A 23172-nucleotide genomic window follows, 5' to 3' on the forward strand; every position below is an offset into this window, starting at 1 on the left:
TATTGTGTTGGTCTTTATAATTCTGTTTTTGAATGATAATAGTACTCATCTTTCTAAAGGCTTCTCTTTGTTTGTGTATATATAAAATGAACCATTAAGTTTTCAATACATCATTGTTTCTTTGGACCATATGTATGCTACAATTTCTATGTACAAAACTGTAGCCCTCTCTCCCTCCTAAAATAAGCCTGGCTGCTCTGTCATTGCTACCATTATCTTAGGTGGTGCAGGTCTATACTAAGAGTTGGAGTCTCTGTACTTGCCCAAGGTATAGTTTTATAAAACTCCAGGGCGAACTTTAGAAAAACTGCCCTAACACCTCTCCAAACAGAATTACGTTTACTGTATATATCAGTTTATCAATTTTCATTATCCATCCCTCCAACACTCATTTTTGCATGTTAATGTCTGTCTATACTCATTGTGTCTCTATTCTCTTCCAGTTTGTCAACCTTTATAAATCTTTCACAACAAATTAATATCAGTCCGTGTCTTTCCAGTCAATGTCTTTCCATATCTGGATTTATTTTCTTCTCACTTTTTTCGATATGCTTTCTCTCAGTTTCTCTCTCTATCGCTTTGTCTGAATCTCTATTGCAGTTTATCATTTTATCTGTTTTTACTCTTGCTAATTCAGACAGGTTTTGACTTTTATTTTCTTCACTATTTGTGCAAGAATGTTTGTCCATCATTCATTATTTGTCCCTATACATTGTTAATTTCTCACAATAAGAAACTCCATCTCGATCTCTATTGCTCTTGATTTCTAGATCTGTCTATTAGCCTATCTTTTCAATGTTTATGTACAAGTGAAAATATGTTCTCTCTCGTTCTCTCGCTCATTCTCTCTGGCTGTATACCTTCCAGTTTGTAACCATGAACCTCCATCTGTCGAGACTCAATGGTTCTATAGCTATATGTATGTCTGTTCCCTATGTTTACTTCCCTTAATCTTGCGTAGGCGTCTCTCCCTCTCTCTCTTCTCCCCCTCGCTCCCCCATGGGATGCCTCAGACCATTTGTGTCTGTAAGAATGTACCTCAATCACTTTTAATAAATCAACCATTTATCCATACATTTCTACCATGATATCAATTTCTCAATGGTACTAGCTTACCATGTGTTTGTATGGATTCAAATGTGTGCATTTCAAGTTAATCAGATTAAAAAATAGATGGGAAAGATTTTGCAATTGGACAAAGTTTCATAAACAGTAATGCAACAGTCTCTGGCCACAATTAATAAATACAAGAACAATCAGCCACCCTTCATCTAATCCTGCTTCTACGAATACCGACATCTCCCAATAGTCAAACAAATTACCTTGTGTCATAGTAAGAATATTTGTTATATTTACTTCTATTAGAACATAAGTAACATTTTTAATTTGATTTCTCTTTTGTAAAGCATTGTTTTGTAAAAAAGTTACAAAGAAACAAACGTCTTTTTGACCTTTGCTTGTGGCCTGTGCCTGCTATTTTAGGAAATGCACACTCCAATGATGGCATATTCTTTTAAAAAGGCCCAAAGAATGGATATTTTGTTATTAAAATACCATATGACTAAAATAGAAATCGCATTTCACACTTGGTCGACCAACAGAAAACGTCAGCGCTATCCCATGATGGACACATTACATTTTCTGTAAGTAAAGTGTTATGCATTTTTAAATTAATGTAATTTTGAATACGACGTGAAAGTCAGAACTCAGAGTTGGTTTAATAAGGACTGTAGGGTAGTAAAGGGGAATCTTCGTGCTGTTTTGAAAAGTGAGGCATTCCAAAGAATGGATATTGTCAAAGAAATGGCAATATATATTTTTTAAAGTATCTCTGCAAAGTAGAATTGGAATAACAAGCTTGGGTTGAAATGGTAGACGCCACAGAAAATAATAAAGCGAGCTTGCTTGTGGGTCGCTTGGGTCATGTAGGCCTAGATTAAGGTCTCCTAGCAGGATGATTTTAGAAGAGGCTTTAAAATTGTCCTGTTGTATTTAATGATTTAGCATGACACGTAGCTCGCAGAAGCTCACCAGAGGCAACATCCTGCCCCTGCTAAACTCCCCAGGTCCCCCGCCCCCTTCAAATCCAATCCAAACTCACTAGTGGAGACATTCACCTCAATCCTCTCCAGTCCAGTGCAGTAAACACCATAGTACTCCTAGCTCCTCACTAATCCAAAACAGACATTCAAACTCATGGTTTACCCCCAGCCTTTTGGAACTGCGCTCTCAGGAACGACAGGCCCAGCGAACTTGGCTAAAGGACCCGACCAACTCTCTAAAAAAATGAGTCAAAATATCCAGACTATACAAATCTGCCACTATTAAAGCCAAAACAAATTCCTTCAACTCTAGAATCAGCAATGCCAACTCTGATGTAAAAGAAATTTTTACCATCTTCAGAGAACTTTAAGCCCTTGCCCCATCCCCCCACCACCATCACTAAAGACACAACGTGGTGCTCAGACAACCAGGCAGCACGACTAGGCAAAATCGACACTCTAAATTCTAATATAATCTCTCAAGCCATATTCAACAAATACCACATAGCGACAAATATCACCTGCATTCCTTCCCCCTTCACACCATCCACACACAGTTTTGCTTCAGAGACCTCTCTGAATGTGAAGTCCTAAAGCTGATCAAAGGCCTGAAACCCTCCAAATGCAAAGGCGATATATGCCCAGCATCACTTAGACTGCACTGACATGCTAGTCCCCCCCCCTCCCAATCACAGCCTTCATAAAATGACTTTCTAAAAGCACCGTTCCAGCTTGCCTCAAAGAAGCCTGGGTGCCCCCTCTCCTAAACAAAAACTCCCTAGACCCTGCCATTCCTACCAACTATAGGCCACTGACCACGGTCCCCTTCCTACTAAATATATTAGGCCGCGCAGCAGACCTACAAGTCCAGCAGTTCCTGGAGGACAACAAATTCTTAGGGATGCGTCAATCCAGCTTCCACCCAGGGGACAGGACTGAATATGCCCTTCTCAACCTAAAGAATCAGCTAGACGAGATAAGGAATGAAGGGAACTCTTCCTTGCTCCTCCTCCTAGACCCATCTGTGGCATTCGACTTGATTAACCATCAAATCCTCTGCCACCACCTCACTGCTTAGGCTAACATCTCTCCATGTGCCGCTGCCTGGATTGCTTCCTTTTTGGAAGGCAGGGTTATGAGGGTCTTTTCAGAGATTGCAAACACCTCACCCTCTCCCATCTCGAGGGTCCTGCATCGCGCCAACCCTCTACAATATCTTTACCAGGCCACTATTTGACATCCTTGATTCCCTCGGCATAGCTTACACCAACAATGCCAACGACACTCAAATCCCGATCCCACTTTCAGGCAACTACATAGCTGATTCTGCCACCCTTAACGTCTACTCTACTATACAGGCATGGATGGCAGCCAACCACCTTTGTCTCAACAGCGACAAGGCAGAAATCTTAATTGTGGGCCATCCAAATGCCCTGAAGTCTCTCAAACAATAAACTGCCTTCCAGATTGACAATTGCATCATTCCCGTATCATTCTCTGTAAAGACTTTGGGAGTAAACCTTGACGCCTCACTCGCCATGTCCAGGCAAGTAAGCATCATTGCTCTTCAGCAGCCTACGACACCAAGGTCCTCAATGCAGCTAAACCCTTCCTCACCAACAATAACTGCCTCACAATTGCCAGTGCCATCATGGGCTCCAAGATCGCCTACTGTAATGTCCTTTTCATAGGCACCTCCTCTGGAACTATCCAGAGATTACAAGTCATCCAAAACCATGCATTGAGAGCAGTCCTTCATATCCCGAAAAGAGAACACATCTATAAAGCTAGACAAGAAGCACACTGGCTCCCCATCCAGGAGCGCATTAGATTTAAAACTGTCCATTACCCACAAGTGCCTCTCCAACACAGCACCCCCTTACCTCACCCAAAGAACCACAAAAGTTCACTCAAGGCCTACCAGGACCCCCTACACTTATCACCTGGTCGTGCCAAAAGTTTAGAGATGCAAAGTTGGAGGCTCCAGTTTACCTTACCTCACTGCGAAACTCTGGAATGACCTCCACCCCCACCCCCCCCAGGGCTGAGAAATCCTACTGGATCTTTCGTAAAGCTCTCAAAACACAGCTCTTCTCCTAGCCCATTACGCCCCCTGCTCACCACACATACTTGCGAAATTCTACCATCACACTGATCACTTAATATGTATGATACTCCTTCTCACATATGTAACTTGATACTGTTATAACTGCACCTATGCCACATCCTTTCATACGTGTGGGAAACTCAACTGTAAGACAAAGTATGCTTCCTTGACTTGTACCTGCAGCATCGCTTCATGCCTCTGGTTTTTATGTGCGCTTTACAAATGAAATAAATATAGGAAGAGACAACGGGGAGGGGAAGACGAAGCTACTATGCCTTGTGAGTGTTGAGTGTGCAAGTGCAGAGGGGAGAGGGGTATGGGATAGGTGCTCTGGTGCTCATGGAGAGCAGCAGGTGAAGTGCTATGAAGAAAGAAAGGCGAGTTACGCCTAAGGGAATAAGACAAACAAATTCCTGGTGGAGAAATTAGCGAAGGCCAGAAAAAGAAACACCATCCTAGGCCTTCGGGATCCCCAGGGTAGAATCCAATTTGCAAATAAGGACAACCTACGAATAGCAGCGGACCACCTTACAGACGCTATGTCGGCTTCACCAAGATCGCTCGAAGAGCAACAGTCCTATCTGCGAGACGCAGCCCTCCCTCATATCACTCCTGCGATAAGAGAAGAGCTAGAAGCCCCGATCACAAGTAAAGAGGCCGACGTTGCCATCAAAAGTCTCAAACCAAGAGCCCCAGGACCAGACGGGTACGCAACCCGATTCTATAAAATCTCCAGTCCCCAGCTGTTGACCCTCCTGACGCTCTTCAACTCCTTCGCTGCCTCAGGGACGACTACCCCATCAATGCAAGAATCGATCACAGTCCTCGCTCTTAAGCCGGGAAAAGACCCCAGGGATAACACGGCGTATAGACCCATTTCCCTACTAAATCTGGGCGCTAATATATACTCAAATGTCCTGGCAAACCAACTGGCGAGAGTCCTCCCGGACATTATAGACACGGATCAGACAGGATAATGAATAGAGCTACGGCAGACAACATACGCAGGGTCCTCAATCTAATTGAGGTCGCAAACTTAGATCCAGATACCAGAGGAAGGTATTGCGTTTCATCTGGAAAGGTAAAAAGTCAAGGATCCCACTGAGAACAATGCTGAGTAGCCCAAGCCAAAACCTGGCAGGCCTAGGAGTGCCCGATCTCCAGAAATATCAGATAGCGGTGGAGCTAGCTCACACTCAAGCTTGGACCATCAGCTCGAGACGCCCAAAATGGGCAGAGATTGAAAAATCCTGCTTGCCCCTTCCCCTCCGCTTCCTCCTGCACCTCGCCCCCCCGCCCTACAGAGGACATGGCCGGCCATTTTATCCTCCACTAAACACACCTTAAAAGCGTGGGAGTGGGTGCGTAAATACAGAAGCATTCCGAGAGACCCAAGTCCATTAGCCCCAGTGTTTCACAATTCTGCTTTCACACCGGGAGCCTGCCCTTTGAACTTCAAAAACTGGATCACCAGAGGTCTTAGCTCCCTGGGTCAGCTATTTGCAGGGAACCATCCATTTACTTTCGAGCAATGTAAGAGCACCTTTCGCCTAGCGGAAACTGATAGCTTCTCATCTCATATGTCCAATTACAACATTGGTGCTCACACCCAGCGACCCGCTTAGCGGCCACGTGAGAATTGGACTCCATAGAGGTGACAACTGCAGATCCACCGAAGCGGGGACGAATCTCGACGATAAATAAACTATTGCAGACAAACTTTCTCATCGCTAAATCGACTTATATGCATCAGTGGGAAGCAGACTTAGGACACCCGATGCAAGACCAGTCCTGGGTAGACATTTGGTCACGAACCCGGTCGTCGTCCTTCTGCATCACTATCCGTGAATGTGCGCATAAATTACTATTAAGATGGTACTACCTGCCGCTCCGGGTACATCACTTTAAATCGGGCCTTGGATCCCCAGTGTTGGGCCGCTGCACCCTTCCGGGCTCTTACCTGCATATGTGGTGGTCATGCCCGGTGGTTGCGAACTTCTGGACCCAATGCATTGCCACCGTGGCTGACATTACCCAGATAACGCTGCCATTGGAGCCGGAGCCTATTCTGCTAGGAGTCTTGATCCCGGGCATGTATCCGAGATCTGGCAAGCAGGCTACCCTCATAACACATCTTCTCTTGGCCGCTAAGATCACGGTGGCACGAACTTGGAATCCCCGCAGGGCCCCCTAATGATCCTGTGGTGGCTAAAACTCTAGGACATCTTCATAGCAGAAAAGATCACAGCGGCAAACAGAGGACTCTTTCACCGCTTAACAAATATCTGGTCACCCGTGATAGACTACGGCCAGAACTACCCAGCACTAACATACAAGCCACGTTTAGTGGCGAATGCTCTGCTGGCCGAAAATAAGAATACGGTACAACGATCGGAGGAATGAGAACTGAACGGTGAATGGGGGTAACGGGAGGAGGGAAAACTTAAGGGATGGCTTAATAAGTTGCAATCATTTAAATCTCTGTAACGCATGATGCTCCTGTGTGCTGATCAAAAATAAACATGTTAAAAAAAAGAAAGAAAGATAAGTGCGACCCTCCAGGGGTGGAGGGTGAGCCAAGGCAAGTGCAGAGGATATACAGCAGCAGGGACGATGAGATGTGGGAGGTCAGGGCCCTGAGGCTGCATAAGGACCCTGCACACCAAACAAGCTACTGTGCGATTAGCAGGAGAGGAAGGGAAGGAAGAGGTAAAGAAGAAGGTCTGGAGGCTTTTCCAGAAACTCAGGAGGTCCTGCTCTAGACGGAGAGGGAGACTGTTCCAAAGAAGTGAGCCCACTGAGGCAAGTGATCGACCACCTGCTCTCTGTTTAGCAAACCAATTTAGACACAAGGAGTTGGCGCCAGAGGAATGTAGGTGTCGAGAGGAGGAATATTTAGTCAGAACGAGTTGCACAAAGAGTGGTCCCCGGCCTCAGACAGCCTTGTGGATGATGCATATGAATTTATTGGGAGCCACTGAAGACTTTGCAGGGCAGGCCCGGTGCAGTCCCTGGGCAGGAGGTGAAGGAGAAGTCTAGCTGTCCTATTCTGGATTAGCTGGAGGGGGTCGCTGAGTGGACTAAGATAGATTAAGGAGAAGGGTATTGCAATAGTCAAGCCTAGAGAAAACCAGAGCCTGGGTAACATGGGGTCTCTGGGGGAAGGTGAAGAAAGGTAGAATTCCTTTCAGAAGGAAAAGCTAAAAGTGGGACTTCTTGGAAATGTCCTGAGTATGACAGAGAAAGGAGAGAGGGAAGTAAAAGATTACTTCAAGGTTTCTAGCTTCCGTAGAGGGAGCAGGGGGGAGAGCCCATGGAAAAAGGCCAGAGTGAAGGGAAGTAGTTGGGTGCCGGTAAACAAGCACTTTTTGTAACACTGTTATGGATATAACTTTGCAATCTAAAGGAGTTGATGGGAAAATAGGGAACTCCTGATTAGTGCCAATCGAAGTTATGTTGTTCTCGGTTCCCCAGATATTTTACAGGATTATTTAACCTGGAGTCACAAGGTCTACCATAGGTGGCTAATAACGAGCGCACACCTTAATGCCTTATCACTTAAAGCTGGTACTGCCAAGTTGACTGATCAAGGTAGCGACACTAGCTGTCGAACATGTAATGCCCTCAATTAGGATTTGCTACATTTGATCATGGTTTTCCTTGCAGGTTTACACATAAGGAAAAGAACAATTATTTTGATATTAAGAGATTAACTTTATTCAATGTCGCACAGACCTGTGTTTCTTCCTTATGGCCAATTCACTTAGGGTAGTTTATGATCGTAGGTCATATTTTTAAGCAAGACATTTGTTGATATTGCACATATTTTGTAGGTTATGTATATTTATGTATACTGATTTAAAGAACTATTCTGGAATAGTAATTTTTAAGATTTGGTATTTTTAGCTCAACTGAATTTTTATTTTTTTTTTACATGCCAGTTTAATGGAAGTATTAATTGCCGAAATAGATATATGACTCACTGAATACGATGTAAAATATAAACTATGACTAACAGTTTGATGGTGGGCATGTACGGGGTACAAATGCAAATAACCATAGTTATTTTCTATCAAAAGTATTGTATAGAGAAAGATTTGAAATGTTGGGCAAACCTTACCACCCACCCCCAGCCGAGCAGCATTTGCAGAACAGTCACGGGCCCCGATTCACAGACGTGTTTTATAATGGCACAATCCCATTAAAAACACTCTGAAGAGGTAGTTCACAGTGCCCACCTACATAATCTATAATAAATCATGTATACTTTAAATGTATGAACTAATGTTACATGGCTCAACAACCACAAAATACTTTTGTCTCGATTCCTGGTAATGCGACAAAAATTTGCGTGCGCCAAAGAAGCCACATTTCCTTGGGATGGCATTAATTCCCAGCACTGTAGCATCACCATTACAAATGGGGCAGTTATCTTTATAATTTGGGATGACCATGCTGCTAACATTTGCCCTGTTGCGGCTCCCGTGATACGAACCAACATGTGAATCAAAGTGAGAAATGGGACATTGTATCAGAGGTTCAATAAACCTTTTTCTATAAAAGGGAATGCCATGTGCTTCGTGATAACAGGGATTCAATTCGAATAAAAACGCGGATGTATTATGAAGTTAGTCAATCAAACATTTGCATTTACAAATAAAGAAATTAGAATAAAACAAAGAATGAGAAATATTACAAGAAAGTACGTTTTGTGGGAACTATCTCAAATAAAATTCCAAAAGTAGAACTATGCTTTGGTTAACATGCTTTCTATTGCTTGGACTACCAAGTCTTATTGATGGATGACCAGTCCTTTACATGGTTATGGCCCTAAACAGTTTGAATGGCTCTGATCGATTTATTGAACAATTTCCGTTTGAATACAAAACATGCAGATATACTACATTCGACTTCTTGCAGTTATTGAAAAGTAAAAAATGTAAACTTGCATTTGTGCGAAGCAACTAAACAAAATAAGTGTGTACATTGAATGAGTGGCTCTGTGTGCGGAAATTGTGATTTCGTAAACGCTGGCCGCGGCGTTTGGCTACCCTGCACACAAACGTCTGATGTGCTGATGGCACCTATAGGGGCACATGGTAGGATTTACTGCCGCCAGGCCACTTGTACTAGGGGCGATCGATCAACTGATCAGATTAGTACAAGATGGTGGTTTCGGACCTGTACAGTTCGTATGTGTAAAGTGGCTGGAATTCTAAAGTAAGATGCATGAAAGACCAGCATTGGCAATGGCAACACTTGTGTATCCATGGGAACGGCACTTGTGATTAACTGGCCATTGATGGCGGCAGGTGGAAAGATTGCCTGGGCATCCAGTAGGAGTGCCTGACAAATGACTACAATCTATAAACAAGCCAAAACTGTTGGCTTTGCCAACGCTGGTTTTAAAAAAAGACTTCAGTGAAGACATGCATAGTGCTTATAAATCCAGTGGCTGAAGGCAGACCCGGTTATGACATTTTTACACCAGTCTCACGTTTACAGCTCCTTTTAAGTCAATGCTTTGAATAAAACACTGGCAGGCACTTGGAGGGCAACGTTTGAAGGTAAGGCTTGAATAAAGCAAGCTCAAAGAGTTCCTATGAAGGGGTGTGGGAATGGCCATACGGATTAGCATTGCCGTGGGCAGTCAATGGGTGGGCAAATAACCAAACACCACCTACACGCTTTGTGTCCCTCACATACACTTTCTCCCCATCTGTACTCCATAGTTTTGGTTTATAGGTCGTGCAAGTAATCGATCGTTATGCAGTAAAGGTGCAAATTCAATGCTGCCAAGCACAGATGACGGGGAAGGGGCACTCCTGGCGTGTGAGCACACCATTGATCGCTGACTGTATAACTTATGTGCAGTGTGCATATGTGCAGCTGGAGAAATGGGGTACTAAGTGGGGGTGGGGGCACACAGGGGATAGGTAAACCAGGTAGGGGTAGTAAAGCATAATGTGAACAATATAACAGCCATTTTGAAGTATAGGACGCAGGAAAGTAATGCATTGGTCTCTGCGCAGCCTCAGGGCTCATGTCCAGGGTGACCATTCATTTCTCGAGCGCTCAGCTACAGCAGGGTGCTGGAGAAATGTTGCAAGTTGGCTGTTCCCAAAAGAACATAGCCGCAGGGGAATGCAGACACTTGGAAGCCAGTGAGCTAGGCACCTGGGTGCTCGCTGGAACTTGTAGGGAATTAGAATTAAATGCAGTCAAATAAAATCCAACCCCAGTGAGGGGCGCGGTTTCAAATCGCCCCTTGGCAGATGGCCATGGGGACGAGTGACAGGGAACTAATCACGGGGGAGGTTTCAGTGTCCCTAGGGTGCAACAGTGTTTGGTGTCCTTGCTGGTGTCCACGAGGCACCCCATTGGTCAGATGCTATGTGAAAGTCTCCCCTTTGCCAAACTCATGTTGTCTTGTGTGTTCGATGGGAACTGACCAATGGCTGATGAATAAAGTTCCAGTGGTCAGCACAATCACTTAATGCTTTGAGACAGAATGGCAGGCAGCGGTGATGGGGAAATGGGGGCCAGGATGGCAGGAACCAATTACAATAATTTAATGTATGCCTGGATATAGGGTGCTGACGGAGTACCACCAATGTAGTTTGTGTATAAAAATGTTGCCCGCTGTGGCACATGACTGTTTGAACTGTGCTTCCGCAGCTGCTTTTTGGGCCTAAATAAATTGCGTTACTTTCTGCTTGGTATATACTCCTTTTTGGATTACTTTGGTGTGCCAGTCGTTACCTGCCTTGGAGGACCGCAATAAAAGTTATATGCTCAAAATACTTGCCTCGTCGATTGGTCAATTAAAACTCCCGAGATAACCTCTCCTTTAATAAATGAAAGGCTTAAATTACACCTCGCCCTGCACATTAAGAAATCCCCAGTTCTTCTGGAATCCCCCTCAGTGAAAACGAATTGGACCACAGATGGCAAGGTCACAGTAAGCGAAGTACCCATTTGGCACATGGGCACAGATTCACAGTTCTGCCCACTGGATTTGCCACATCCAATTACACATGGTAAGGTTACCCAACTGCATCCAAACTGGAAAGCCCAAGGAGCTCCATGAAGGGAAGTCTGCATTATAGTAGCAAACCAATTAACCTCCAACATTGGCATGGAAGTCAATGGGACAATCACATCTTGATGCAGGATATCAAAATATATCTCTTCCAGCACAAAATAGGGTCATTTACTCTACCCCATTTCAATACGTTAAAGAAATTGGAGAGCGCAATTTGGCAGGTTATGCCAGTGCTTTCCAGGTCAAATGGAGATAAACAGATCCTGAGGATTTCTGAGTCCCTACTTGAGATCTCCTCCAGCAGGAGTCCCGCAAGTGTACTCAGTTTTTTCCATCATTTTCATCGTCGCTATTGCCACCTTTGTCTTCATTGGCATCAATAAGAGCACTCTCGTCAATGTTCTCCAGCGACTCTGCATGCTGCATGGCCAGCTTGGATATAGGGATGGTGGGGAGTGTGTTCTGCTCAGGGTTCAGCCAAGGCTTGAACTGGGGTTGGTTAATCTTCTTCCAGGCCGGATAATTGAGGCAGGCCTTGTAAATCTTCTTCAGAACCTGCCGGGGGAGGAAAGAGCTTCATCAGTACATCTGTGGACTGAGACAGTGCTGAATCACAGAGCTTCGTTTCATGACAGCGCTTAGAAATACAACAACATGCATTTAAGTATAACTATATGTAGAATATTGCTTTGCAAAGAGATCCATTGCCTTTGCATATGTGCATAACCATCTAAGCCTCTTTTCTTCTGCCTTCGCTCCCCTTCTCCCCTGCTGATCTGTTCTCTCTTGGCACTGTGCACCTGGCCACCCTGTCCTCTGGGCCCAGGTACCTGCTCACCCTGCCACCCTCCCGCACTGCCTCTGGGCCACCCCTTGCACTGGGGTCTGTATCTGTACCCATACAGCCCCCCCCCTCTTTTCTTTCTGCACTTAGCAGACCTACCCTGTATGCTGCCTTAAACCTAGCACTTGAAAATTACTAGCTGCACTACCACCGTTTGTTGCCTTTATTTGTTATTTATTTGTTATTTATTTGTTATTTATTTGTTATTTATCTGTTTCTCCTCTGCTTTGCACTTTCCACTTCTCCCCCCTTCCATGCACTTTTCCGCTCCCCCTCTCCCATGCACTTGGGCGTTCTCAATGGGCCTAGTAAGATCGCTGTTTTGTTCTCCACTGTTCCCCTCCCTTGCCTTGTCGCGCTCTGAAACACTTGTGTACGAGCGCGATAGAAATAAAATCTCATATCATAAGCTGCACGTTTCAAGTTTTATTTTATATTGTAGCAGTTTTGGATACAGAGAGAATCACAGTATCATGCAAGAATATAACTGTAGTACAACCCCATCCCCCTCCCCCATCACCTGCCCTCTTCTACTGATACAGCATACATTTAAATCTTAATTAAATCACTTCTATAATCTCCCCCATACGTCAAACAATGCATGTTTCCTCTGACTTTTGTATACAACCCTCTCCATTATGATAGCTTGCGCATCTCTTGTAAGCCCACATCCACAGACGGACGAGTAGAGGATTTCCAATCCCGTAGGATTAGCTTCTTAGCCATCAAGGCTGCTCTGACTAACTATTTGTTTTGGGAACATGGCAACTCCTCCAGCAGGCATCTCAAATCGTGGTCCAGTGACAGCCTCAATGCACCCCAGAAGAACCGCATCCTATTGAGCGCTCACAACATGTGCTCCAGAATTCCAGTCCTATGAGCGCATCCCCCAATGGTGCCTCGTTTGCATAAGCGTTCTGGGGTCCAATAAACTATACAGGCATTGTAGCTGCCTTGATCCTTCACCTAAACTCAAAGAGGAGAGAGCAATGTTACCCCAAATCTTCACCCAATGTGTTTCAGGCATCTCCTCCTGCAACCTCTGACCAGGTCTCCAGTGAAGGGGGGTGTGGAAGGAATACCATATCCGACACTAGCCAATAACTAGGGGAGCCTCCTATCAGGAGGTTTAGAATTGCTGTCCCTTTTCTACATTGAAAAGAATACTACACTGTACTAATAGTTCCTTTCCAAAGAGTGCTTGGCCCTCCTCTCACTTCTAGGCAGATGTCAGAGTCCTGTACATAACAGGTTCCCATCAATGCATGCCCGAGGCATACTTGTATCTGAAGCTTTTTTAAAAAAAGCGCTCACATTGTGAAGTAAACTAGACCCATCCCAAGCAGTACTGACAGAATCCATCACTTGCGAGGATAAGTAAAGAAGAACCATCTTCCCCAGAATAAATATTGGTATCAGGGACATGCACACAGACCCAGTACTGGCGCTGCACCCGTAAAGGGTAATACCCATTTCATTTAGGGGTTCACTGAAGTGAAGTCAGTATTTAGAAAACACCAGAAGGTTGCAGCAGGAATAACGTAGACAATAGTCGAGTGGAGGGGGGATGGAGTACTAAAACGAGGCAGTGTCTGAGGAAGGAAGTTCCCAGAGCACAGGCCATAGGGAGGGGTTCATGGATCAGGTGGAGGGAGCTCCAGCTGCAGGAGGTTTTGCCAGAGCAGGGACGAGTGACTCGATGCACGTGAAGTGAGTACCACTGGAGATGTGGTGTCTGAAGAAGGCATTTGCTTCTAGTGGACATCAGTCTAGTGTTTCCGCTTAAGCAGTGTTGCACACGTCTTCACAGCACTTGGCTCTTTGAAGGTATTGTGGGGGCATATTCTAGTGAGGCCCCATGCAAGTCACTGTCGGCAACAAGGCATTTTACAGCCCATTAGCGCTGGAAGCGGGGACGGGGGGAGTTTGGCACGGATTCTAATGAGTGAAGGGGGTGAGTTAAAGCCAAAAGGGAATTTCTAACAATTGCTTTGAGACACATCGCTGAGGCATATACCACTTAGAAGAAACTCAAGAGACAGGTTTGGGTTGGGAGATTTCAGCTTTAGATGAGCAGGAAGAGGAATCAAGTTTGAAGAGAGGCTTGGCACCCATCAAACTAAATTGTAGCCAGCATACTGTGATGGATGAATGGATGGATGGATGGCCTTGCATTCCTACGAAACCACTATTCTTGTGAGCACGCCCTTCCCCCCCCAGGTGAGTTCTCTGAACACCATGTTGCTTCCCAGCTAGGTCTGCACCCACCTTGAACCTCAGCCCTTCACCCCATTATTCTCACCTTACCATTGACCTCTGCCCTCCTGCTGCTGACCAACTATCCAGGTTATCCTTCCACCCACTCATTGGTCCCCATCCCTCCTTCTCCAGGGGACTTTCATTCACCTACTACAACCTTTCACCCCTACCAACGGCCCGGCACTTACCCTGGGAGCCAAGAACTGCGAAGACTTATTGACGACCCACTTTGGCAAAGAGCCTGAAAAGAAGACAAGAAGAAACATGCTTTCAGAATAACTGTAAAAATATACTGGTGGAAGAGCAAAGGGACTTGCTCCTAACAAAAGGGTAGATCAGCTTTAAACAGTAATCACAGTTACTGGTATTCAAACAGCGCTCCATCTATGTTTATGCTTATTGGTTTATATTGCGCCAGAGCCCGCAGGCATCACGGCACAGACCCAGAAAAAAACAGAAGGACAACAAAAACAGTCTAGGCGAACAGCCGTTTAAGGCTTTTCCTAAAGAGAGTGCTGTTTTCTTCTGGACGCATCACCACAGGAAGTTTATGCCACATTTCCCCTGCCTGCGTGGCAAAGGCCTGTTTATTACCTCTTGCTCGTTTGCATCTGAGTTACGTGCATCGAGTCCTTCGATCGAGTAACTTTAGTCCTATTTTCTAGGGTCAGCCTTTCTTTAATATATTGTGGTGCTTTCCCCATGTAAGCATTTATGCACAACTGTGTTTATTTTGAAGCATATTCTAGCTTCTACTGGGCGCCAATGTACCTCCCTTCTGTGTTTGACTGGGTCCCATCTCCTGGTCCCCTTAATGATCTGCACTGCATCATTCTGTAATTCCTGTAACCTTTTTATGCATCCCAGGCTTGCTCGTGCCAGAAGAGCATTGCAGTAGTCCAATCTTGGCGTAATCATTGCTCTCACGAGTATTATGCAATTAGCTGTAGATACATAGGGCTGCCCAAGCAGCCTAAGATGGTAGTGAGCTTTCTGCACTACACTGCCAACATGTGCTTCTAAACCCATGGATGCTTCCAAAGGAATTCCCAGGGTCTTCACTTTGGATAACACTCGAATATGGTGACCTTCCGCGTAAAACACTTGTACATGTTTGACAATTTGACACGAATCTGCGTGGATCAGAAAATAAAGAATGGTCTTATTTGCGTTGAGAGAGACCATTTGTAATCATCCAGTCTTGTATGGTCTCAAACTTTTCCTATATTCTCTAGATCATTTTCGTAGTCACCACCCGAATCAAGGATTAACTGGGTGTCATCTGCAGTGTTATAAAAATCGCACACCCATAATGTGCGACAAAATAGATTGAATAGAATCGGGGCGAGACACGCTCCTTCTGGTACTCCATATTTGCAAACTCAAACTGAGAGCACGCTTCGCCCCAGACTATTCAGGACTTCCTCTGAGAGAAATGAACTGATCCAGTCAACAGCTCCAGGGCGGGTTTCATTTTCCACAGGTGGTCAAAATTAATCTCATGCAGCCATTCCCAGCTCCCCTTGTAGGAGCAGCCTGTGGTTGAAGTACAGATCCAATAAGTGTCAGTGTGATAAAAGCAGGTTTCAGTTAATCTTGTGCCTAATGTCCATGCCACACGTGCATGGCGTATGCAGAAAGGCGTGTTGGGAAAGAGGGTCAACGGGAACCAAAGGTGGAAGGCAGACCTGCTGTGGAAAGGGCCTGGCCAGCTGAGCTACAGGAAATGGGTTATGGAGGGGGCAAGTATACTGGGTAGGGGTGTGGTGCTTAGTATACACTGGGTGAGGTTTGAGGATATTCTGGGGAGGTGGGGAAAGGTTTCCTGGGGTGGCTCCCAGTTTAGGACAAGGAAGGTCCAAACGCCCGAAGGTTCAGAACATGGGGCACACGGATTCTGGTATAAAATAGGTGCAATGAGAGATGCCTGAATGAAAGTGGAGGATATTGACACATCGGTTCAACTTTAATAAAAAGAGCAGAGTTACCACTGTCAGGAATAGTAGCTTCTAAATCCATGCATTGGGATGACAAGCCATTCCTGTGTCTGAGAAGGGATCTCATAGCCCCGGATCTCCGACCCTTGCAGAGATAACAGGTCATAGAAGCTACAACCTGAAGAGTTGCCCTTGTAGGTGAAGGCCTGAAACCACCACATCGTACACCAATTTGCGAGCTTAGAGCGTGGGGAAGGGAAGCCATCTATAGACAGATCCTACATGAGCATACAGTAGACAGTAGACTTTGACCTCGGTTCATTTAGAACGGAGGCCCGATGTCACACAGAACTATCCATTTAGTTTACTCAATTGTAACAATCAGAGACACATGTGTAACCACTCGTGACAAAGGCAACATATCTGAATAGCATGTACATAGGAATGGGCAAGAAAGCAGGGCTAGTCCCTGTAGTACCTCCCTGGCAATTGCTGTGAAGTCATCAGCCACCCCCTGAGCACAGAATCCCCAGCGGTACCAGGAACCTATGCAGGTGCCATAGTTTAAGAAGGGCTATAGATATCAGAACCTTGCTCCAAACATGGAATGCTGAGAAACTCCCATTCCGCCTCCTGCTGATGGGACTCTAAAAACGCAAAGGCCAGAGTTCAGCATGCAGTGGAAGCAGTTTGGATCCATCAACCCCCTGCATACTCTGCATGCATCATACAACAAAAGGTGTCCAATCGGATTCCAAGATGGCCGCTAGACTGGGAATGCCGTGAAGAGGTGGTCCTCATCCCCACTTAACAGCATCAAAAAAGCAGGAGAACCCCTCCCCGGGTAGCATCCGACTGTCAGATAGTGCAGGAGCACCATGGCTAACCCTGCGGCGGGGCTGCACACAGCACACCAACAGCACAATTGAGAAGCCCCTCGGCGGGACGAGATGGAAGGGGCTGCCCACAGGCCCAAGCAGAAAGCGACCCACAGGAGTGCTCCCCTGCCACCCAAGAGGACACGCTCACAGTATCAGCATCAGAGGGGCTGGCGCCTTTATAAACCACCGATTGCGAGTCTCCAAGTCCAAGACTGGGCTCAGTGCTGACCCTGTGGCTGGACCACCCGGCATGCCACCAGCACACAAGAGCAGTCCCTAGGGGGGACGACACGGAAGGGGCTACCCAAAGGCCCATGCAGTTGGCGGCGGCCCACTGGTGAATTCCCGGGCCACCCACAAGCAAAAACACACAAAGCCAGCATCTGAGGTGGCCAGCGCCTCCACGAGCCACTGATCAAGAGGGGCTGCAGAGGTCTCCACGGACGAGACAGGGCCGATGCTGGGGCGGAACCGCATGCGACAAGCCCCCAGCACACAGCAGCAGTCCCCCGGCGGGACGAGACAGATGGGGCAGCCCAGAGGCCCAAGCAACTAGCGACCCATGGGATCACTCCTGGGTCGCCCACACATACACAGGTACAGCGCAAACACCGGAAGGACCAGCACCTCTACAAACTAAACTACCGACTGCGAGTGGCTGCAGCAGGGAGACCGCTGATGCTCCGGGCGCCCCTCGTGGAGGAGAGCGCGAGCGTCTGGCATCCAGGCTTGGCGAGGCGCCGAGTGGGGCACATAATTAAGAGCCCGGCTGGGAGGTGAACACAGGGGAGCAGACAAAATCGACCAGCTAAAGGAGACGGCAACCAGTTAAATAAGCTGCAGAAGAACAACAAGTACAATAGGTGACTCCCCAGATGCCACAGAAACAAGAGCAGACTGGAAAGGAGAAGAGGCCCTCCCTGGGGAACTAAGAAAAGGCAGGGCACCAACCATAACACCCTAACAGAGACTGGGGGCAAACACCCAGAAGCAAAACGGGGCAGAGAGGAGGCCTCGACCACTGCAGGCCCTCAGCAACATCTAGTACCAGGAGAATAGCGGCACAACAGGAGCATGGGAGAGGGCCTGCTGCTCCCTCCCAGTTCCACATCAGCTGGAAAGACTGTCAGAACCCCACAAAAAGGACAAAAATAAATAAAAAATGAGGGAGCAATACAGAAAATGTGGAGCGGGGGGTAGGTGGGGGGACAAACCCAGAGGTGGACCCAAAGGCGAAATCCCACAAGAAGCAATACCAGAGGAGTGTGCGGTTATTCAAAAGTTCCTCGACCAATGCATCCAGAACTTTGGGGATAGGAAGGCTAACACCATCCAATCCCAACTGGATAGAATGAGAGAAGATCTGGCAGGGGCCCTTAAGGTAGTAAAGGCAGAACTACACAATACTTGAAGCTAGAGTAAGCACAAACGAGAAAGCACTACAGGAGATGATCAACGACTCAGAATGGACGACTTGAAACACCTGGCTAGGGCCACCCACAACTTGGGAGATCCAGACCGAAGATCTCGAAAACAGATTGAGGAGAGAAAACATAAAAGCGTCAAAGCATCCCTAAAGCAGTGAAAGATGCGGATTTGCCGCAAACAAGACGACACATCTTTGCAGACCTGATGGACGCAGCGGACCCGGCAGAGAATTTATTAGATCGGATCCATAGAGTGAGGCCTAAAAGAAATGAACCGGATGCAAGGCCAAGAGACACCCTGGTCGCCCTGCACGAATATACCCAGAAAGAAAAAATCCTGTCTGCCGCTAGACGAGCAAAGGATCTGAACTTCAATGATTCTGCTATTTAACTCTACCAAGATCTCTCCCAGGTTACACTCACCAAGAGAAGGATGATGCGTCCAGTAGTGCAGGAGCTTATGAAAAGAGGCATCAATTATAGATGGACCTTCCCTTTCAGCCTTCTGTTCGAACTTGAAGGCAGGCAAAGGAGAATTACCACAGCGGAAGAAGGCGCAAACATCGTGCGAGTAGAATGCGACTCAACCAACAGTGAGGCCCAGGGCCCAACAAGAGATCACTCGAAAAGAAAGGCGTGGGAATGGTCCACACAGAAATCTAAGGGGCCCAAGGGGTCCAGGTGCACCGCCACAAAATAATCCACAAGAAAACAACTCTGCAGAAAGGGACTCTTTCAGCTAAACACCATGATGAGGGAAGAAAGAAACAACGGAACACCTGGGGAGGGTCACGCATAGAAACTGTGGCAGGGGAGGGAAGGAGGAGGGGGTCTCTTGGAAACAAGAGACATGGTTCAGGGACGAGCAGCAATGGGGAATGCTGGGAGAGGTAGGGAATTCAACCCCAGAGGAGGAGATCCAAGAGGGGTCAGAGGCTGGTTGAGCCTACCCAGCGAGGGGAGGGGGAAGGGCGTGGGAGGGAGATGGGGCAGAAGGTAGAGGGCAGGGCTAAAGGGGGAGAACCAGGTCCAAGCCCAACCAAACATGCCCGCAAATACAAATCCTTCAAACAATGGCTAACAAGATAATAATAAAAGTCATATCACTAAATATTAATCGCCTAAACTCACCAATTAAAAGGAAGGAACTGGAACACTTCCTAACGAGAGAAAACCCAGACCTGAACACCCTGCAAGAAACCCACATACAGGAGAAAGAAACATAAGATACGACTGCGTGGCTATAATCAAATCCAACAAGGCGTCGAAAGAAGGGAGGTCCTTATAGCAGTGCAAAGCAATTCAGATCTAAAGACGATAGACATCAACAGACACTAAAGGGAGGTACATCGCCATACTCCTCCAGGGAAAGGGAGAGATTACAATGGTCGAACAATCTAGACAAAGCAGTTTAGACAAAATTCTTCATTCATCCCCCTGGGATGTAGTGTCCAACCGGTGAATCCAAAACATTTCTTTTTGTGACAAGCGGATCACCCTTCCACGTGGGTAGTTTGACCACTTCTAATATCATGAATTGCATTTGTGCAAGTGAATGTCTATGTTCATTTAAGTGTCTTGCTACTGATGATTTTATACTTGTGCACTGTACATTAGATTTATGCTCGGTCCACCTTTTACTGGCAGGTCTTGATGTTTGGCCTGCGTACAAAACTTCACACGGACACTTGATGCTGTAAATTACGCCTGGCGGACATGTGGCGTAATCATGGAGGGGAATCTTCTTCTCAGTGTGTAGGTGGGATATGTTCTTCTGTTTCAATAAATTGTTACAGTGGCTACATGAGAGACAGGGAAAAGGGCCCTTCTTTCTTGTACTTCACACTGTTTGCCTATCTTTCTGTGGACTCTGCTCTCACTAGTTTGTCCTTTAAATTAGTTTATCACTTGTAAGCCATCATACAAGGTGCCGGGAACAATTTGTGTAATAAAGGATCATGTTGTAGGATGCTCCAGTTCTTCAGTATATTATGGATCTGGAAGCTCTGTCTAGAGTATTTCAATACATACAATAATGGAACATCCTTAGTTTCAGTAGGTTTCTTTTCGATACACTTGTTGACCGTGCTAGTTCTTCCCCAAGCACCTCTTCCGGGTACCCTTGTTTCACGTACTGGTTACGGAGATCAGTACATTCTGTGTTCAGGTCTGCTGGCTCTGAGATTCAATCTAAGCATCTGACTGTAGGGGAAGACTTCTGGTCATGACTTTGGGATGAAAGTTTGCATGATGCAGTAGGTTGTTAACGTCAGTGGGTTTATGGTATATTGTGGTAACCACCTTCCCTTCAACTATCGAGAGTTGAACATCCAAGAAATGTAAATCAGGTGACCACACTTCTAAAGTTAACTTAGTGTGAGAATGTGCCTGGTTAAGATATTCAAAGAAGACCTTGTATAGACCCACACAAGATGCCAAAGAGCTCATCTATTTAACCTTTCCAAACCAGTATCTTGCTGGACCAGTTAGGATGTTCTAGGGTAAACGTTTTTTCAAACGTGTACAATTTTGTACAATTTGTGGTGTACAATTTTGTGATTGTTTCCCCTGGACCAGATCCTTCAATTGGAAGAAATGGTTCTTTTGTACGACCTAAACATTACTTCTTTATTTATATGGGTAGGACTACATGGCAGATTACATCCTTTTTTGGTTCTTCTCCTGAGATATGCTAAGTAACATTGGTTCTCGTCGCTCAACTTTGGACTGATTAGCCCTGTAGTATGGAGGAGTTGGGAGTCTTAGTAGTGTCTGCCAACGTGAGAAGCTAGTTTGGCATGGTACGCTGGGATAGGTCAACTGTGAACAGAATACTCCCAGCTCTGGTCACGTTTTGGCCGAGTTCTTGGTGTGGGACCACCTTCCTCAGGGCATCAAGCAACGACCCCTAGGGTTGTAACTCCATATCTTGGACCCCTGGGAGAAGGGGGACTTTGCATGTACAAAACGGCTTCCCATATGCAATTTACTACTGAACCTTTTAAGATGTTTTGTAGTAAAAATGTTTATTTCTTTGATTCATTACCCAAAATGGAGGTTAATAAGGAACAATATTATTGATCCAGACCAAGTTATTTATTTCACTAACAGGATTTTGACTATCTTTACTACTCTTTTAGGGTCCCACGTTTCATCCTATTATTCTTCTCTTTCACCCTATTAACAATCTGTAGGATTTCCACATTGGGATTATTCTCATGTAGTCCATAAGATTGGCTCATGTATCAATTTCTTTTTGATTTTTTTGCCCAAAACTCTTCACTTTTCTCACATGATTCAAACTGACTGAAGCATGTACTAACTAATGAAAAAATAAAAATATTTAATTTTTTTTTTTATGCTTCAGAGAGTGTTCCTGGGACAAAATGATGGAAAACAGGTCAAATAATGTAAAATACCCATAACGAGTAAACCTGATCCAAATTATGATCAAGGACACTTTCATTTAGCAGTGGTAGGCTTTTTTCCTCCGCTGTTGCCATTTCATGTTCTACCACTTGAAGTCTAGGTTTCCCTACATAAGTTTATCACGTCTGTTGCCCTGCCATCTTGCTGATTTTCTGCCACATCTTGGGCCCTACCAAAAAAAAAAAAAACTGAACTTGGCACCCATGAGTCCAGCCACAGGCCCAGATCCATCTTGTTTATTGCAAGTTCCCAGCAATTTTAAGCAAGCACACTCCTTAACTCTAACACCAAACTGTGACTGCATATCCTGTAACCTGCTCCTCCCATGCACAAATGTACATTTCAAAGTAAACCTGAATGCTGGATTGTTCTGGAACAAGAGACGTACTGTCCACCTTAATTATACTCCACAGTACGCACTGGGCAGAGCTTTATAATTATCCTGCACCCAATTCTACTTTCTGTAACAAACGCCCTTCAGATACTCCATTTATTAAACATCTTGTGGTTGGCGCGTTAGACACAAAATGCAAAGCATTAGTTCCTGCCTATGCGAAGTAATGTGACTTCTTAAACAAGGGGAGCGTGACAATGGTACAAACAATCCCATCTTTCAGGTGGTGACACTGCTTTATAGCAGCCTTGTATACCCCATAATTAACGTGTGCTTATTTGTCTAAATGGTAGGACTAAAGCATGAGTGAGTTGATTGGGGTACTGGAATAATATTGGCTTTATAAAGTATCCATTAGGTGGGTGTATCGCTCCCTGCACTGCTGTTTCTTTGAAGCTTTGTCAGCATATTATTTGCTCCGCTACCATGTGCTGCTCAGGTGATGGGTGGAGAGGATATTCTATTCTGACCAAGGGGTGTACTTGAAAATGTGAGTTGGAGTACTTATGCTTCAGGGATTCAGCTTTTCTGGTGTTGCAACATGTCCAGGGATCAACAGAACTAGAGACTGAAATAGTGTTTGTTCGAAATATGGAACTTTAATGGCACTACGGTTTGGAGAATGGAAATTAATTCTTCTCCTTAACCAAGAGTGATGGTCGACTTGAACCAGTGCAGGTAGTGTTCATAAAGTTCAAGGCCATTCTGTAAGAGTTGGACACCAGCTCGTGCTCCTGATAGTTGGCACTTGTTCAGCTAAAAAAAATAAAGTTCTTCCCAATCCTTAGGCATGGATCTCTTGAGAAC

At 45.6% G+C, this 23172-nt stretch overlaps 1 protein-coding gene across 2 annotated transcripts in view; it reads right to left on the reverse strand.

Moving 5' to 3' along the window:
* LOC138480736 (START domain-containing protein 10-like) overlaps positions 1-23172 on the reverse strand; it is a 315174-nt gene that overhangs the window by 22547 nt on the left and 269455 nt on the right. Inside the window, exons 5-6 of one of the 2 annotated variants that reach the window (XM_069612459.1) lie at positions 14486-14538; positions 11480-11749 (exon numbers count right to left, since the gene is read on the reverse strand). In XM_069612459.1, coding sequence (XP_069468560.1) covers positions 11516-11749; positions 14486-14538 — 287 coding nt within the window. In that variant the 3' untranslated portion in view covers positions 11480-11515. The remainder of the gene's footprint in view (positions 1-11479; positions 11750-14485; positions 14539-23172) is intronic. The other variant, XM_069612458.1, reaches the window with a different exon arrangement.

Source organism: Ambystoma mexicanum, chromosome 5p, assembly GCF_040938575.1.
Source record: "Ambystoma mexicanum isolate Mex_15411 chromosome 5p, UKY_AmexF1_1, whole genome shotgun sequence".
NCBI lineage: Eukaryota > Metazoa > Chordata > Amphibia > Caudata > Ambystomatidae > Ambystoma > Ambystoma mexicanum.